Raw genomic sequence first — 19,168 nt, 5'->3', positions numbered from 1 at the left:
AGGTTGTTATGTAGGTATGTTGCCAGGTAGCTAGGTAACTAGCTATTTGGATAGGTAGGTACATAGGTAGGTAGGAATGCAAGTGACTAGGTATGTAAATAGGTAGCTAGGTACATAAGTAGGTAGCTAAATACATAGGTAGGTAAATATGAGGTATGCTAGCTAGGTATGTAGCCAGGTAAATAGCTAAGTAGCTAGGTAGATAAGTAGGTAGCTATGTAGGTATACAGCCAATTAGCTAGCTATATAGATAAGTAGATAGGTAAATAAGTATGTAGATAAGTAAATAAACAAGTAGGTCTGTAGCTAGCTAAGTAGCTAGGTGAATAAGTAGGTAGATAGGTTGCTAGGCAGGCAGCCAGGTAGGTAGATTGGTAGCCAGGTAGGTAGCTATGTAGCCAGGTAGTAACCAGGTAGGTAGCCAGCTCACCTTCTAAAGATAGAAGAAAAAAGAAGAAGAAAATAAATTTGTACTAACCTGATTATGTCCCATGCAGCCATCTCCTCAGGAGCGCAAGCTGGACGTGTCTTCCTTCCTTCCACAGTGCAAGCACTAATGAGTGACGTGGTCGGCACCTGCACTACGTGGGGGTAGAGGTCACGGGTCTCCTCTCAGTGTAGGCTGCAGATCATGCGGCTCACACTGAGAGGAAGATTTTAGCTGTATGCTTGTGAGCTGCGCATGCAGCATAAGCAGCACTTTATCAAGAGTCCATTATCCCCATAAGTGAATGAGCATCTGTGCCATGCCTTTACTTTGGCAGCCAAAATGTAGGTATGCCACTGGAGGTAACACACTATCCCCTGTCATGGCATACAATGGAAATATCGTTCAACTATTGAGAGGACTTTCCTTCATGTAGAGCAAGCATGTCAAACTCAAAGGTTAACATGGGAAAAAAAGCAAGTTAAGTTTGTGGGCCGCATAAAAAAAAACAAAAAAAAACATGCCCTTCCTGCACAACACCCCATGTCCCCTTTGCACAACAACCCATGCCCCCTGCACAATATCTCATGCCCCCCCTGCACAAGACCCCATGCCCCCCTGCACAAGATCCCATGCCCCCTTTGCACAAGACCCCATGCCCACCCTACACAAGACCCCATGCCCCCCTGCACAACACCTCATGACCCCCTTCACAAGACCCCATGCCCCTTTTGTAAAATACCCCATATCCCCTTTGCACAATACCCCATGCCCCCCTGCACAAGACCCTGCACAAGACTGTGCAGTACAGTTCCCCCACATTAGTAGCAGTATAGTTCCCACATTAGGTGCTGTATAGTTCCCCCACATTACGTGCAGTATATTTCCCCACATTAGGTGCAGTACAGTTCCCCCACATTAGGTTGGTAGTACAGTTCCCCACATTAGGTGCAGTACAGTTCCCCCACATTAGGTGCAGTACAGTTCCCCCACATTAGGTTGGCAGTATAGTTCCCCACATTAGGTGCAGTACAGTTCCCCCACATTAGGTGCAGTACAGTTCCCCCACATTAGGTTGGCAGTATAGTTCCCCACATTAGGTGAAGTACAGTTCCCCCAAATTAGGTTGGCAGTATAGTTCCCCACATTAGGTGCAGTATAGTTCCCCACATTAGGTGCAGTATACTTCCCCACATTAGGTGCAGTACAGTTCCCCCACATTAGGTGCCGTAAAGTTCCCCGCACATTAGGTGCAGTATGGTCCCCCCACAATAGATACAGTATATTTCTCCACATTAGGTGCAGTACAGTTCCCCACGTTAGGTTGGTAGTATAGTTCCCCACATTAGGTGCAGTGCAACTCCCCCACATTACGTCCATTACGGTTACCCCACATTAGTTGCAGTACAGTTCCCCCACATTAGGTTGGCAGTATAGTTCCCCCCATGAGGTGCAGTACAGTTCCCCCACATTAGGTTGGCAGTATAGTTCCCCACATTAGGTGCAGTACAGTTCCCCCACATTAGGTTGGCCTTATAGTTCCCCACATTTGGTGAAGAACAGTTCCCCCACATTAGGTGCAGTACACTTCCCCCACATTAGGTTGGCAGTATAGTTCCCCACATTAGGTGCAGTATAGTTCCCCACATTAGGTGCAGTATAGTTTCCTACATTAGGTGCAGTATAGTTCCCTACATTAGGTGCAGTATAGTTCCCCATATTAGATGCAGTATAGTTCCCCACATAGGGTGGAGAATAGCTCCCCACATTGGATGCAGTATAGTTCCCCACATTGGGTGCAGTATAGTTCCCCACATTAGGTGCAGTACAGTTCCCCCACATTAGGTTGGCAGTATAGTTCCCCACATTAGGTGAAGTACAGTTCCCCCACATTAGGTGCAGTACAGTTTCCCCACATTAGGTTGGCAGTATAGTTCCCCACATTAGGTGCAGTATAGTTCCCCACATTAGGTGCAGTATAGTTCCCCCACATTAGGTGCAGTACAGTTCCCCCACATTAGGTTGGCAGTATAGTTCCCCACATTAGGTGAAGTACAGTTCCCCCACATTAGGTGCAGTACAGTTTCCCCACATTAGGTTGGCAGTATAGTTCCCCACATTAGGTGCAGTATAGTTCCCCACATTAGGTGCAGTATAGTTCCCCCACATTAGGTGCAGTACAGTTCCCCGCACATTAGGTGAAGTATAGTTCCCCCACATTAGATACAGTATATTTCCCCACATTAGGTGCAGTACAGTTTCCCCACATTAGGTTGGTAGTATAGTTCCCCACATTAGGTGCAGTACAATTCACCTACATTACTTGCAGTACCGTTACCCCATATTAGGTGCAGTACAGTTCCCCCACATTAGGTTGTCAGTATAGTTCCCCACATTAGGTGCAGTACAGTTCCCCCACATTAGGTGCAGTACAGTTCCCCCACATTAGGTTGGCAGTATAGTTCCCCACATTAGGTGCAGTATAGTTCCCCACATTGGGTGGAGTATAGCTCCCCACATTGGGTGCAGTATAGTTCCCCACATTAGGTGCAGTACAGTTCCCCCCACAGACATACAGCCTTCAGCCATATACAGTGTATGACTGGAGGCTGTATGCCTGTTTACTGCCCCACTTCAGTGTTCCGACCACTACTCCTCCGGTCTGGGGTCACGATCTACTACTATGGCCTATGGGCCATAGCAGTATGTCCAGGGACCGGAGAGGAGCGGTGGTCAGAGCACTGAAGATGACGTGCCGCTGGTGACTTACCATGCGTGTGTGTCCTCCTCACTGCTTTGCTCTGCTTTTCTATGGTCACACGCAGGGGACATCAGTGACGTCCCTGTGTGTGCTACCTCCCGGCAGCCCCTGTGTTTTTAAAGTTAACGTGGGGCCGCAGAGAGGTAACTGGGGCATCCTTGTGTCCCGGGCAAAGATATTCATTGTGGGCCACATGCGGCCCGCGGGTTGCATGTTTGACACCCATGATGTAGAGTAACTGTCCACCAAGAAGCACATTCAAGGTTTCATTTGTCACTAGAACTATGCTTTACTATCTAAAGAGATGCAAAAATGCCTATGGAAAGCAGTCACAGCTGTTGCGATAGCTTTAGATATATATTAATGAATATGGCAATAAAATCTTTAGTATTACAAATAAATGGTAAAGCTAAAGTGTTTCTGATGTATAAACTTTATTTTACAAGAAAAAAAATCAGCATCCATTACATTTTCCATTTGGTACCTTCTTTTGTTAATAATATATTTAGACACTAGAGCTAGTCAAGGTCTATCTATAACTTTTTCCACATTACTTGTATTGAGGATTATGAAGATTGTTATTTTTTTTTTACCATCCGAGTTTCTATTGCATTATTACTCATCATAGCCAGAGAGGGCAACAAGTGCGGTCTCATAGTCACCACTAGTTTCCTCCTAAAATGAAAGGAATATGAAAGGAATATGTTCAATCACTAAAAATCACAGTTACTAAAAACACAGAAATCAAGTACTAATTTTAAAGTCCCCAATGTACAATGGAAATGATGCCCTAGCCTTACATTGCCCAATTGAGGCTAAAAGAGTGTCCTTTTGGCCTCAATATGATCAGCATATATCAGTATTTTAAAAAAAATTAAGAATGGAACAACATAGCAGACACACTATTCCATCCAATAGGATTCTTCAAAAAATGCTTTCAATAATTGGACATTACACTACAAGTAATAGTTGGCATTAGTTACAGGCATCTATGTATACATGTGTCATAAGCTTTTTGATAACTTTTCATCTGGTAAACAGATGAAAAGCCTATTTTAGCCTATTTTGAAAGTAATGTATCCGATGAACAAATACATCACCCATAGGCTATAATAGCATTTATGGAATGCATATATCATGAGCAAATATAATATATGCTTTCAAGGATACCTGTATTACATTTTTTTTTTTTTTTTAAACGTAAGATTTTATTGGTAGATGTATTGGATGTATGGGTGCTTAGACAAATAGGCAGCAGCACTGTACCAGACCATTTCTGATCCTCCCCACTTGGCTCTACTCTGCGAGCTGCAGAAGTAGTTTACAGATTGGCAGAGAGCCCATAGACAATTTTTTTTCTTTTCAAGACAGGTAACCTTCAAATATTCTTAAGCCTATGGATAACAGAAGCTGCTGCTAAGCACCCCTCACAGCCTTAGTTTAACATATATAGAAGTTTTTTTGACGAATATGATAACTGGAGGGGATAATTGTGAAGTGAATCATTTTAACCCATAAGAAGGAAAGACCAAACTTTCTTATTTGCATATAACAACCAATCACAGCTCAGCTTTCACTTTACCAAAGCTCTGTATTATATGAAAGCTAAGCTGTCATTGGTTGCTATGGGCAAATCTCTCCTGGGCTTGACCAAATTCATAAATATGGGCCATTAGTCATAATACTGTCACAACTGACATTAAGGAAACACTTTGAAGCGCCAATGAACATTAGATTGCTGACCAGATCTTACCATAATTGGTGAGAACTGATGACAAAAATGTAATGCCAATGGGCATTAGTTTATGAATAACATAATATTAAAAAAATATTAAGATAATATTAAACAAAATATAAAAAAAAAAACAATGAATGCATACCATGAGAACATCACGTAGAGATTTGCCAGTGATCTCTTTAAACTGAGCTTTAATGGCTTTCATGTCAATTTCCTGTCGTGAAATCATTATCCTGTTAACTACTTTGTTACGAGTTCCCAACCCCTATAAGAAGAAGAGACTGATTTAGTAAAAAATAAATAAAGAAATAACATGCCTCTAATTTATTGTTCATAAAGGGGTACTCCGCCACTAGACATCTTATCCCCTATCCATAGGATCTCCGTGCATCGGAGCATCATGTTCAGTGCTGTAGGCTCGTGCCATCATGCCCCCTCCCAAATACTTGCATTGAGGGGGCATGGCTGAGATGTCATGAGCGGGGCGTAAAAGTGACATCACAAGCTTCCACCATGCATCACCAGTCAACTGGCACAGAGCGAAGTTCGCTCCATGCACCGGATATCTGGGGTGCTGCAGCCGAGATCGCGGGGGTCCCCAGAGGTGGGACCCGCGCCATCAGACATCTTATCCCCTATCCTTTGGATAGGGGATAAGATGTCTAGGGAAGGAGTACCCCTTTAAGTTATTATAACAAAGTCTACAAATAGTCTATACATCATTATCTATTATTTCATATCGAAGATGAAATGTACACTTAGCCAAAAGCAAAGATCAAATCCAAATTTAAGTGTCCTCAGGTTCTCATGTTTAAAAAAATTTGGGATTTTAGTCAAAGAGAGCATCCCTTGTTCAGAAGCCCCATCAGTTAGCCTAAGTGGAAAGTGTCTCTCTGGAGGAATATTTTCATTCATTCATTGACAGTCAATTATTTTCAATGGGCACTGTGTAATACTTAATTTCTCCTGTGGTAGAACTTAACAAGAATTGATTATTTGCTGCCAAGTTTTCCCACAGATTTTGAGGAGGAGTAAAAACCTGAACTCAGGGTGCACTGAAAAGGGCTCATCTGAAACTGAACCACATGGTTAAAAAGTGACAACATTAGAGATAAGCCAACTGAACCTGTAGAACATGGCTAGAATTTTACTAAGGGTGGTTCAGCTCGGTAGAACCTGCTGAAATAACATCAGTCATGGGGCAGAAAGGAGAAGTGGTAAGGATCAAAGGACCTCAGGTAACCCCATAGTGCCTTTCAAATAGCACTCCCAGCCAATAAGGATGTAGCATAGGGGTGATGTCAGATCCACTATAGAAAGTGTTCCTTTAGATACCTCTGTGTGTGCATATTACCCCCTCACATCTGCCTCCTAAAAGACTTTATTTAAAATAAAATAAAAAGCATAGAAAATCTGATAGTGCAGTTTGTTTTTATTCATCCTGTTACTTACCACCCGGTACCATTCGTTTACCCATAGCTATGCATGTTATCAAAACTTTGAAATTAGCTTTGCATTAAAGGGGTACTCTGGTGGGAAATAAATGTTTTCAAATCAACTGGTGACAGAAAGTTTAAAAGATTGGTAGTTTACTTCTATTTAAAAATCTTAATTCTTCCAGTACTCATCCTCTGCTGTACTGTATACTGCAAAGAAGTTGTGTAGTTCTTTCCAGCCTGACCACAGTGCTCTCTGCTGACAGCTCTATCCGTTTTAGGAACTGTCCAGAGTAGAAGAAAATCCCCATAGCAAACTTCTCCTGCTCTGGACAGATCCTGACAAGGACAGAGGTGTCAACAGAGAGCCTTGTTGTCAAACTGGAAAGAACTAAACAACTTCCTGTAGAGCATACAGCAGCTGATAAGTACTGGAAAGATTAATATTTTTAAATAGAAGTAATTTACAATTCTGTTTAACTTTTGGCACCAGTTGATTCTAAATCCCCCCCCCCCCCACAGAGTACCCCTTTGTAAACAGCTTTGAAGTACATAGATATACCCCTACATGACTTAATAGTGTTATACAGGGCTTTTAGGGCTCTTAAATAGGGTTATACACACATTCTGGGCTACTGATGAAGTACAAGTTTGGACAGAAATAGGTTGGTCAGAATTAGAACTTTATTCCAGAGTCCAAGGTTCACTTATCTCTAGCCAAAATATTATTCATCAGCATAATCTCTTTGTTCAGTATCTGTGCAACCTGTTACTAATAACATATCCCAGATACGCAATTATAAAGTCAATTCTTAACTGACACAGTGGGTATTTCTTCATAGAATTTTTGTATAATTCCATGTTCAGATTTCTTAGTGTCTTTGGGTCTATGTCTTGTACAGGTGTCATAATGTGAAACCTCACATTTATGTGTATGCACTTTTTGTATGTTATTACTATTGATGAAGTATTACAGTATGACGTTGATTAATACATGAAAAATATATATTTATATGCATTAGTCTTACCTTTGTTGCATGGTGTAGCTTTTCCGCAAAGTAGCGCGGTTTGCTTTCAGCAACTTTTGCTATATGTGAAAAATAAGAGTTATTGCCTTATTCTTAATAATTTAAAGGAAAACGGTCATCCTGTTCACCCACACTAAACTCAATACACTGGATTATATTTTGGGTGATTAGGAGACAGATGAGGGGTCACTGACTCCTATATGCACCCTGGAGATCTGTCCCTCCAAAGATCTTCTTCCATCTTCTGTGAACTGTGCGCTGGAGGCGAGCCCGCCAGCTCGATTTGAATATCCATTGTCGCGGGTCATGTGAGTGCTCAGATGACCTGCCACAATGAATATTCAAACCAAGCTGGCAGGCCCGCCTCCAGCCCGCAATTCATGGAAGATGGAAGAAGATCTTTGGAGTCGCAGTGTCCCTGTACAAGTATTTTTTGTGTGGTTCAAAGAAGAATCACCTGACCATATCACACAATTGCACTATTCTAATGTAACAAGGTAATGGCATTCTCCAAAATGCACCAGAATTTTCTGGTAAATAGGTGGTTATAATTAACTCCCAACAGAAGTCTAGTTTGTTGCTGCGTTGTGGCCACAGGTCATTCTACTTCAGGGCTTGTGGATTGAGGAGGGATTGATCAAAACCTGTGGAAAGGAATAATTGAACAGTTGCCCATAGCAACCAACCAGATTACTTCTTTCATTTTTAGCAAGGTCTCTGGCAAATGAAAGAAGTAATCTGATTGGCTGCTATGAGCAACTGGTCAAGGTTTCTTCTGCTCAGGATTTGATAAATCTCCCCCTTACTGTCTGGAGTTTGAGCATAGTTGCTAAAGCTTATTGGGTTTAAGTGTACCAGTACAGGCTACTATGCAGAGGACTACAATATCCTCTGTAAAGTCTTTACCCTGGCCTTAAATGGGTATTACGGCTTTATACATCTTCTTCTCCATCCAAAGGATAGGGGATAAGATGTATGATCCCAGGGGTCACGCTGCTGGCGGGACCCCTGTGATCGTACATATTATCCCCTATCCAAAGGATAGGGGATAAGATGTATAAAGCTGGAATACCCCTTTAAAGGATATATCCAGTGCTGAAAAACTTATCCCCATCCTAAGGATAGGGGACAAGGTTCCGACTGCTGGGGTCTCCCGCAATCTCCTGTACAGGGCCCCGGCAGCCCGCGGGAAGGGGGGCGTGTTGACCACCACACGAAGCGGCGGCTAACACACCCCTCTATACAGAGCAGAACTCTATGGCAGAGCCGGAGCGATGCCTTCAGCAATCTCTGGCTCTGCCATAGCGATGCATTGAGGGGCGTGTCGTTCGCTGCTTCGTGCGGTGGTCAACACCCGCTATCTAACCAGCAAGCTGGGGCCCCGTACAGGAGATCGTGGGGGGCCCCAGTGGTCGGACCCCCCGCGATCTGAAACTTATCTCCTATCCTTAGCATAAGGGATACGTTTTTCAGCACTGGACTACCCCTTTATGGTCTTACTTCTTACTTTCTTCTGAACTTTCTACCAGACTCAGGAGATAACAATATTCCAGGGCTGCTAAGCAAATCTGTGTCTTTGTAGTCAGGCCAGGCCAGATGAATGTGTTCTGTTGGAAGCCAAGCCACAGAGTTTTCCAAAGTCTTCGGGGAATTTACCAAACTCAGGAACTTCTCAAGTAAACATCTACATTTTATATAGATTAAAACCTTTAGTAACATTGGCCATCATCTACAGCAAATATTGTTTTGTAAGAACTGTCCAAGATAGAGTATGTGCCTCCACTCTGTGGAAGAGGTTTAGTAAAAGTTGTCCATTATATTAAAACACCCTTTGAGCCCCATTGTCTTGGTTTACACTGCACACATCTCACCACAGGCCTTCCACATACCACCAGCAAGGTGGCCCAGGGAATGCATTCTATAGGCAATTAGTTCTGCCCCTCATCATTGACAATGTTGTGGTATCTCTGGGGAACACACTTGGGGTCCAAATGCCCACTCTAGCCATCTGTGACATAAGTGACCTCTTTGTTGTTGAGGGAAGGACACCATGAGTACCAGCAGACTCTACTTTGCGCCCCCAAGCTTTTCGAAGGCACCGCACACACAAAATGATTTTATGTGTTCTTTAGGAAGTGTTATTACATTGTCTCTGCACAGTAGCGTAATGCTTGTGCAATACTTTATGTTGAACATGCAATTTTATTATTATTATAATTTTTTTTTTTTGCATTTTTCCAGTTGATTTCAATGGTGAATACAAAGCAGTTAAAAAACAATGAAGCAGTACATACCAATCGCCACCAAGCAGCTCTCAATATCTCCCTTCAGCTTCAAATCCAGAGCCTTGTTTACGTCATGTTTGCTTAACTTTGAATAGTTTTGAAATACTGCAAACATAATTTTTATATTTAATTATTATAGAACATTTTGTGATAAAGAATACATGAATAGTGCAAACTTCATATTATTGTTATTACTATTCTTATCATTACCTTTATTTAAATGTGCATAGCTTCTTGAGGTAAAAATTGTTATAAATACATCTACATCAGCCTTTTTCTTATTTTCTCCAGCTTCAAACAGTGCCTAGTAAAATATAAAACACATTTATGTATACGAGAGCTATTAATCAATAAATATTGATGCATACCATAACAATCCTATATATATATATATATATATATATATATATACATATACATATATATATATATATATATATATATAGACTTACCTTGGCATCTTTTTCAGCTTCATCTTCATTGACATAGCAGTCTTCACTACGTTCCCCCTGAAACAAAGTAAGGCAATGACAATTAGTTATTGCTTATAGGCTTATATGGGTACTCTGCTGGAAAACTTGTTTTTAAATCATTTGGTGCCAGAAAGTTAAACAGATTTGTAAATTACTTCTATTTAAAAATGTAAATCCTTCCAGTACTTAGCTGCTATATGGTAAACTGGAAGTTCTTTTCTTTTTGAATTTCCTTTCTATCTGACCAGTACTCTCTGCTGACACCTCTGTCCATTTTAGGAGAGCACTGTGGTCAGACAGAAAGGAAATTCAAAAAGAAAAGAACTTCCTGTGGACCATATAGCAGCTGATAAGTACAGGAAGGATTGATATTTTTAAATAGAAGTAATTTACAAATCTTTTTAATTTTCTGGGACCAGTTGATTTAAAATAAGATGTTTTTCAGCGGAGTACCCCTTTAAGGCTAGGTTCACACATCATAACACTGCAGCATATACATCTTGTTAGTGTCATAAAATCATTTTGTTAAGATAGGACCCATTATTATAGAAATTGATAAAAAGAATCAAGTATATTTCCTGAAATCATTAAAAAATGTTAACACATAAGCATGTTAATCAATCAGAATTCTATGCAGTACGTGTAAAAGCCACATAAAAGCACTTTGTATGGGCCTCATCATCTAGTATTTATTTAATGGGAGCTGAGCTGCAGTGACACAACATGGCCACTACATAATGTACAGAGCTGTATGTTTCCATGCTCTGTCTCTGTTTATGCGAGCACTGCAGCTCTGGAAAACAAATGATTAGGGTAATAGGTGTTGGACCCCAGCTGATCAGATATTGAAGGCCTACCCCAAGAATAGGCCATCAATTTATAAGTCCTGAAAAACCTTTAGTAAAAGTGTATTAGCATAATAGGCGATTAGCGTAATAGGTGTTGGACCCCAGCTGATCAGATATTGAAGGCCTACCCCAAGAATAGGCCATCAATTTATAAGTCCTGAAAAACCTTTAGTAAAAGTGTATTAGCATAATAGGTGATTAGCGTAATAGGTGTTGGACCCCAGCTGATCAGATATTGATGGCTAGCCCCAAGAATAGGCCATCAATTTATAAGTCCAGAAAAACCTTTAGCAAAGTGTACAGTCCCAGTGTTTTCTCAGTATCACAGTATCAACCTTAGCCCCTTAAGGACTCAGGGCGCACCTGTACGCCCTCAGAAATTCCGGTTCCCGCAGCTCGCCGGGCGGGGACCGGGATGCCTGCTGAAATCGTTCAGCAGGCATCCTGGCAAAGCGCCGAGGGGGGACCTGAGACCCTACATATCGGCGTCAATTCAGACCAGCGATTTAAGGCGATTCCAGGTCATTGAGGTCACATGTGACCCGATGACCCAGAAAAGGAGGATGATCAGTGGTGTAATATACACCACAGATCATCCTCTGTACTGTCCTGTCCTGGGAGGTGGCAGTGTTGCCACCCAACCCCCCCCCCCCCCCACAGAACAGCTGTAATTGGGCAGTCGTAGTGACTGCAACAATCACAGTATATGGGGAGGGGGAGGAGAGCAGGAGCTTGTTGCTCTGCTCTGCTCAGCACCATTTTTCGTCTGGTGCTGAGCAGGATGGAGCCTTATTCTGCATCTGCCCCCTCACAGCCAAAAAAGTGCCCCTTGGCATGGTTTCTTTCTGTGCCCCCTGGCACGTTAGAGCTTAGGGACAGTTTAATTAAGCAGGGACAGATCTTTAGGGGTTGAAAAAAGAAATATATATATATATATATATATATATATATATATATTATTTTTTGCGGTGTACCGTCTGTAGGTGTCTGCGGGTCCACAGAACCTTTAGCTGTGTGAAACGGGCCCTACAGGGTCGCTGTGGTCTGCCCCCAGAATTTTATTGGGGGGAACAGACCTTTTTTTTTTTGCTGTGTGGCTGACCCTCTTCCATATAAAAGAGTGGGCGGCTTTTTTTATTTTCTTTTTTGGTCCATGCCACCAATAGCAGGCCTGTGCTGTGTAGACTAATCTTAGCTCTGGTTTTTGTGTGGGTGTCTGTGTTAGTGCCACCAGCCACTGATCTGGACTGAGTGTCCAGACCCCCACTGACTTCTGCACCCCCTGCCGCCACCAAGTGCTAATCAGTGCATACACCACTGATTAGGTAAACACATTTTTTTTTGTGGCGCAGGACTTTTTGTGCTAAAAGTTCTTTTGTTTTAGGTTTCGTTTTATATTATATTTTTATATTTTTGTCCTTAGGGAGGGCTAGGTTGTAGGTTAGGGTAGGTTTGGGTGGATTAGGGTAGGAAGTATCGTACCACACGCAGCACACACACCAATAAAGTTTTCCCTCCAAATATACACTTCACCCCCCCCCCCATTAGAGTAGGGAAATGGCCTGCAGGGCATTTTCAGCAGAGGAGGCATATGCCTTACCTACCTCAGACACTGAAAGCGCCAGTGAGGACGAGGAAGACCCCACCTTCCTTATTTCTTCCTCGTATTCCTCATCATCTTCTGATGATGAGCCACCAAGGCAGCGGAGATGCCGCCATGAGAGGCTGCAAACCTCCTCTGCTCCTGACCCTGTGCCCCATGCTAGTATGAGTCCCCCTGGCGCTCATACTAGTCAAACTCCCCCCGAGTCAATTTCACTGGTGCCCCGTACCGGAGAACTTGTCTGGACTCAGCCAGCGGACCATGAGCCCGTGATTCCTGAGTTTGTTGGCGACTCAGAAATCAAGATTGACATCGTCGCGATCACTGAAATGGACTATTTTAGTTATTATTTCAGTGACGACTTTGTCAGTCTGATGGTTGACCAGACTAATCTGTATGCCCAACATTTTGTCGCCAAAAACCCAGGCTCCTTTTTAGCTAGGCCAGATGGCTGGTTCCCAGTAAATGCAACCAAAATGAGGACATTTTGGGGCCTTGTGCTGCATATGGGCCTAGTTAAAAAAAAAAAGTGTCAGGCAGTACTGGAGTGGGGACATCCTCTACCAGACCCTGCTCTACAGTATGGCCATGACACATCCCCAGTTCGAAGCCATTCAGAAATTTTTGCATTATGCTGATAATGCGGCATGTCCCCCACAAAGTGATCCCACCTATGACTGCCTGTATAAAATCAGGCCGGTCATCAATCACTTCGGGGCCAAATTTTGGGAGGCCTATGTCCCTGGACGGAAGGTCTCTAGTGATGAGTCTCTCATCAGCTTTAAGGGGAGACTCATCTTCCGCCAGTACTTTCCCACCAAGCGGGCACGGTATGGTGTGAAGATGTATAAACTTTGCGAGAGTACCTCAGGGTTCACTTGCAAGTTTATAGTGTACGAGGGATGAGATTCCCATATTGAACCGCCAGAATGTCCTGCCACTCTGGGTGTTAGCAGGAAAATAGTTTGTAACCTTTTGCACCCATTGCTGGATAAAGGTTACCACCTTTACGTGCCACCAGATCCACGGTGGGACAGTGCGGAAGAATCAAAGAGGCCTTATGACCTATCCCCTCCAAATTCCTATCCCCCGGGGTGAATCCCGTCGCTTTTCCCATGAAAATCTGTTGCTGGTCAGGTAGAAGGATAAGAGGGATGTCCTTATGCTCACCACAATTCATGGGAACGACAGCGACCCTGTCCATGTGCGAGTTACCGCAGGGCTGGTCCTCAAGCCTGATTGTATTAACTACAATCAGTATTTGGGGGGAGTTGATCTGTCTGATCAAGTCCACAAGCCACATAATGCCATGCGGAAAACACAGGTATGGTACAAAAAAGTTGCGGTCTACATGGTACAGGTTGCCATGTACAATGCTTTTGTACTGTCACAGTATGCTGGCAACACAGGGACATTCCTGGATTTTCAAGAGGAAGTTCTATAGGCCCTAATCTTTGGTGACCGCCAAAGAGCAGGTCAGAGCACCTCAGATCAGGTCAGATCGTCCCAGGCCTACACTTTCCAGGTGAGGTCCCCCACACCGAAAAGAAGGGACAATCCCAGAAAAAATGCAGAGTGTGTCACAGGAGGGGGATTCGAAATGACACCACCACTCAATGTGACACTTGCCCCTATCATCCTGGCCTCTGCATTAGAGATTGCTTTAGGGAGTATCACACTTCCATGGAACACTACATTTTTTATCCTTTTCCATAATTTTAATTTCGCAGAATTCTACTCCAATGTACCAGTCCAGAGTACATTGGCCCTGATTTATCAATCTGTCTGAGATAGAAACTGGAGTTTTTTCCCAAGCAACCAATCACGGCTAAGCTTTCATTTTACCAGAGCTCAATAAGATATAAAACATGAGCTGTGATCGGTTGCTTGGGAAAATCACTCCAGTTTCTGTCTCAGACAGATTGATAAATCAGGGCCATTGTCTTTCAAATTTTGACACCAAACACCCCCCCTCCCCCCAAAAAAGAACCCAAAACCTCTTTTCCAATACCCCTGATATGTTTTTTTTTACCCCCAAAATTGGGTCATGGGACACAGAGTCAACAGCATTGGGATTTGCAAGTTGCCTCAAATGCGCAGCGCTCTCTCCCCACCTGAGCGGGGTGTACATTTGATGTAACTGAATAGGGACGGCCACACACATCACATTCCCAGAATAATGATTCAGAGCATAGGGTTTGGGGTGGACAAAATTTTTACTTTGGCTATACTCTGGGTCATCATTCTGGGAAAATAATTGGCATATCAGTACAAAATTTGCAATTTTCAGTTCCCCCAAACTACACTTCATCCATTTCTCAAAAATAAATTTAGGGAACACCCGTCTGTTCCAAATGTCCACTTCACCCCTATACACTTACCCTAGGGGGTGTACTGTTTGTAATAGGCTCACATGTGTGTGTTCCTCTCTTGTATTTTCCTCTGAATGTATGTAACTGTCAGGTCCGTAAGATACATCGGCCTCAAATGCGAAGAGTTCTCCATCATGAGCTCTGTCGTATTTCCAGGCGCCAATTCGGAGTCACATGTTAGTTGTTCCCAGAGAGGTGAAGCAGAGTATAGGTTGAAAATTGCAATTTTCAAAAGCTTCCCTTCATCTATTCTTGGAAAATAAATTTAGGAAACACCCGTGCAATCAAAATTTCCACTTTACCCCTATACCCATTCCTCAGGGTGAGTACTTTCTGTAATGGTGTCACATGTGGGTGTTTCATTTTTGAATTTTCCTCTGAATATATGTAACCGTCAGCTACTGATTTGCTGTAGGCATCAAGTGCAAACAGACCTCTATGACTTCTGAGCCTTGTTGTGCGCCCGCCGAGCACGTTACCCCATATGTGGATGTGTTTCCATAGTCAGGAGAAGAAGCCCTCCAAAATATGTAACCCAATTTCTTCCATTACCCCTTGTGAAAATGTAAAAAATTGGGTAACCCCAGCATTTTAATGTAAATTTCTTTTTTCAATTTACAGCCCATTGTTCAAAAAAAAACCTGTGAGGTGTATGTACTCACTGTGCCCCTTCCTTGAGGGGTGTAGTTAAAAACTTGGGGTCACTCACTGGGGTTTTATAGATTTTATGTCAGAACCTCAACCATTGCAGTGAAAATCACCACTTTAGGCCTCAAATATCATTGGTGCTGTGTCACTCCTAAGCCCTGTTTTGCACCCGCATAGTGCTTTACCGCCATATATGGGGAATATCCTTATTCTGGAGAAATTGGGCTACAAATTTTGTGGAGCTTTTTTTCTCTTACTACTTGTGAAACTAAAACATTTTTGGTTAATACCAGCAATTCAGTGTTAAAAATTAAATTTAAAAATTTTACGGCCCACTGTTCAAAAAAACTGTTAGGTGTTAGTACTCACTATAACCCTTGTTACATTTCTTGAGTGGTTTAGTTTCCAAAATAGTGTCACATTTGTGGGGTTGCTGCTGTTCTTGCACAATAGGGGCTTTGTAAATGCACATGGCCCCTGACTTCAATTCCAACAAGCTTTTCACTCCAAAAGCCCAATGGCACTCTTTCTATTATGAGCATTGCAGTGCATCCACAGAGCACTTTAAATCCACATTTTTCTTTTTCAGGCAAAATTGCACTACAAATTTTGGGGGCCTTTTCCCCCTATTACCCCATGTGAAAATGAAACATTTGGGGAAACACTATCAATATAGTGCGAAAAATCAAATTTTTCACTTTTATGGCTCACTTTAAAAAAACCTGTGAGGTGTAAGTACTCACTGTTACCCTTGTTACGTTCCTTGAGGGGTGTAGTTTCCATAATGGTGTCACATGTTTGTTTTTTTTGCTGTTCTTGCTCCATGGGAGGTTTGCAAATGCACATGGCCCTGCGAGCAGAGTACTTTACGTCCATATATGGGGCGTTTTCTTAATTGGGAGAAATTGGGCTTCAAATTTTGGGGTCCATTATCTCCTATTACACAAAATTTTGAGTAACACCATCATTTTAGTGTTAAATATCAAATTTTTCACTTTTACGGCCCACTGTTCAAAATACCTGTGAGGTGTAAGTACTCACTGTACCCCTTGTTACATTCTTTGAGGGGTGTAGTTTCTAAAATGGTGTCACATGTGGGGGTTTCTGCTGTTCTGGCACCATGGGAAGTTTGTAAATGCACATGGCACCGACTTCAACTCCAGCTAAATTCTCCAAAAGTCCAATGGCGCTCTTTCTGTTCTGAGACCTGCAGTGTGCCAGAAGAGCACCTAACATCCACATATGGGGCATTTTCTTAATCAAGAGAAATTGTGCTTCAAATTTTGGGGTCCATTTTCTCCGATTACACTATGTAAAAAGGAAAAATTTTGAGTAACACCATTATTTTAGTGTTAAAAAATTTAAGTGTTAAAAAGTTCAACGCAAACCCATCAAACACCTGTGAGGTGTTAAGGCTCACTGTACCCCTTGTTACATTCCTTGAGGGGCGTAGTTTCCCAAATAGTGTACCATGTGTTGTTTTTTATTTTACTTTTTTTTTGCTGTTCTGACACCCAGGGGACTTGCTAAATGCCGCATGCCCCCCAAAAACCATTTCAGCAAAGCGCCATGTTGTGAGCCAGCAAAGCACTTTATGTCAACATATGAGGTATTTCCATACTCGAGAGAAATTGGGCTACACATTTTGGGGGGCTTCTTCTTCTTATACCACTTTTATAAATGAAAAAAATGGGGCTACAAGAACATGTTAGTGTAAAAAATGCAGATTTAGATTTTTCTCCTCCACTTTTCTGCTATTCTTGTGAAACACCTAAAGGGTAAACAAACTTTCTGAATGTCATTTTGAATACTTTGAGGGGTGCAGTTTCTATAATGGGGTCATTTATGGGGCATTTTTCACAGAAAGGCCCCTCAAATCCACTTCAAACTTAATTGGTCCCTAAAAAATTCTGATTTAGAAATTTTCGTGGAAATTTTGAAAATTGATGCTATACTTTGAAGTACTTTGTCTTCAAAAAGTAAAAACATGTCAACTTTATGAAGCCAACATAAAGTATACATATTGGGGGACATTTATCAATGCTTGCTTATGTATTCCTTTTTTTAGTTAATTTTTTCTTACAATTTTTTAGCTTATGTGCGACCTATTTATCAACTGGTTTAAGCCTGTTGATAAATTTCTTTCATGCAATTTTTGTAATTATTTTTTTTGCTTTGGTAGTGGCTTTTTCTGCCCCATGTCTAAACTGGAGTAACTTTAGTAGGTTTTTTCATGTGATTCGACTCTTTTGCGACTTTCGCACTTGATTAATCTCTGACCACTGCAAGTCAAAAATAACTTTTTAATTTGGTAGGCAAGTTTTTTATTTTTTGCTTAGGGCACTGCACAATCAAAAAGTCACTCAAAAAATAGAGTAGTCATACATGAGACATTTTTGTGACAATTTTAAGCAAAAAAGCCTACTAAATTGTCCCTCTATGTATTTGTGAATCAATATATAATTTACCGTATTTATCGGCGTATAACACGCACTATTTAGGCTAAAATTTTTAGCCTAAAGTCTACCTGCGTGTTATACGGCAATAAGCCGCTGCAGTTCAATGATTTAAAGCGGGCGCTTTAAATCAATGAACTGCAGCGGCTTTGCAGGTGCAGAAACCGCCAGCGCTGCCGGCTTCTCTGCCTCTGCCTGTCCTGGGGTCTAGAGCCCTGCTGCTGGCCCTTCTCTCCCCCTGGCTATCGGTGCCGCTGCCCGTTCTCTCCCCCTGGCTATCGGCGACGCTGCCCGTTCTCTCCCCCTGACTATGGGTGCAGGCACCCCATTGCCGGCGCCGATAGCCAGGGGGAGAGAAGCGGCGCCGGCAATGGGGCAGCGGAGCCAACAGACAGGGGGAGAGAAGGGGCAGCGGCACCCATGGCCGGCACCGCTGCCCCGTTGCCTCCCCCATCCCCGGTTGTATAATTACCTGTTGCTGGGGTCGGGTCCATGCTGCTTCAGGCCTCCGGTGTGGCGTCCCCTGCGTCGTTGTTATGCGCTGCACGGCGAAATGACGTCACTCGTCATTGTGCTGCGCCGTGCAGTGCATAGCAACGACGCATGGGACGCACACCGGAGGCCTGAAGCAGCGTGGACCCCACCCCGGCAACAGGTAATTATACAACCGAGGATGGGGAGGCAATGGGGCAGCGGCGCCGGCAATGGGTGCCGCTGCCCCTTCTCTCCCCCTGTCTGTCGGGGCCGCTGCCCCATTGCCGGCGCCTCTTCTCTCTCCCTGGCTATCGGCGCCGGCAATGGGGCGCCGGCACCGATAGTCAGGGGGAGAGAACGGGCAGCGGCACCGATAGTCAGGGGGAGAGAACTGGGCAGCGGCACCGATAGTCAGGTGGAGAGAACGGGCAGCGGCGCAGATAGCCAGCGGGAGAGAAGCTGCGGCAGCAGAGCTCTAGACCCCATGAAAGGCAGGGGGAGAGAAGCGGGCAGCGACAGCCTCTCTCCCCCTGTCTTTCCTGATGGTGTATCGGGGTATACACATGCACACACACGCACCCTCATTTTACCAAGGATATTTGGGTAAAAAACTTTTTTT

General features: G+C 43.1%; 1 protein-coding gene across 2 annotated transcripts in view; it reads right to left on the bottom strand.

Moving 5' to 3' along the window:
- Window positions 1-3,614: 3,614 nt before the first annotated feature.
- Window positions 3,615-19,168, bottom strand: part of LOC130307746 (annexin A1-like) — a 41,596-nt gene continuing 26,042 nt past the window's right edge. For both annotated transcript variants that reach the window (XM_056552189.1, XM_056552190.1), the window contains 6 exons: window positions 10,128-10,184; window positions 9,886-9,979; window positions 9,685-9,780; window positions 7,391-7,449; window positions 5,069-5,191; window positions 3,615-3,863 (listed from right to left, as the gene is read on the bottom strand). In XM_056552189.1, coding sequence (XP_056408164.1) covers window positions 3,804-3,863; window positions 5,069-5,191; window positions 7,391-7,449; window positions 9,685-9,780; window positions 9,886-9,979; window positions 10,128-10,184 — 489 coding nt within the window. In that variant the 3' untranslated portion in view covers window positions 3,615-3,803. The remainder of the gene's footprint in view (window positions 3,864-5,068; window positions 5,192-7,390; window positions 7,450-9,684; window positions 9,781-9,885; window positions 9,980-10,127; window positions 10,185-19,168) is intronic.

The sequence above is a fragment of the Hyla sarda genome, chromosome 1 (assembly GCF_029499605.1).
Source record: "Hyla sarda isolate aHylSar1 chromosome 1, aHylSar1.hap1, whole genome shotgun sequence".
Taxonomy (NCBI): Eukaryota; Metazoa; Chordata; class Amphibia; order Anura; family Hylidae; genus Hyla; species Hyla sarda.
The sequence above is the reverse complement of the archived record's forward strand: the minus strand, read 5'-3'. Positions and strand labels throughout refer to the sequence as shown.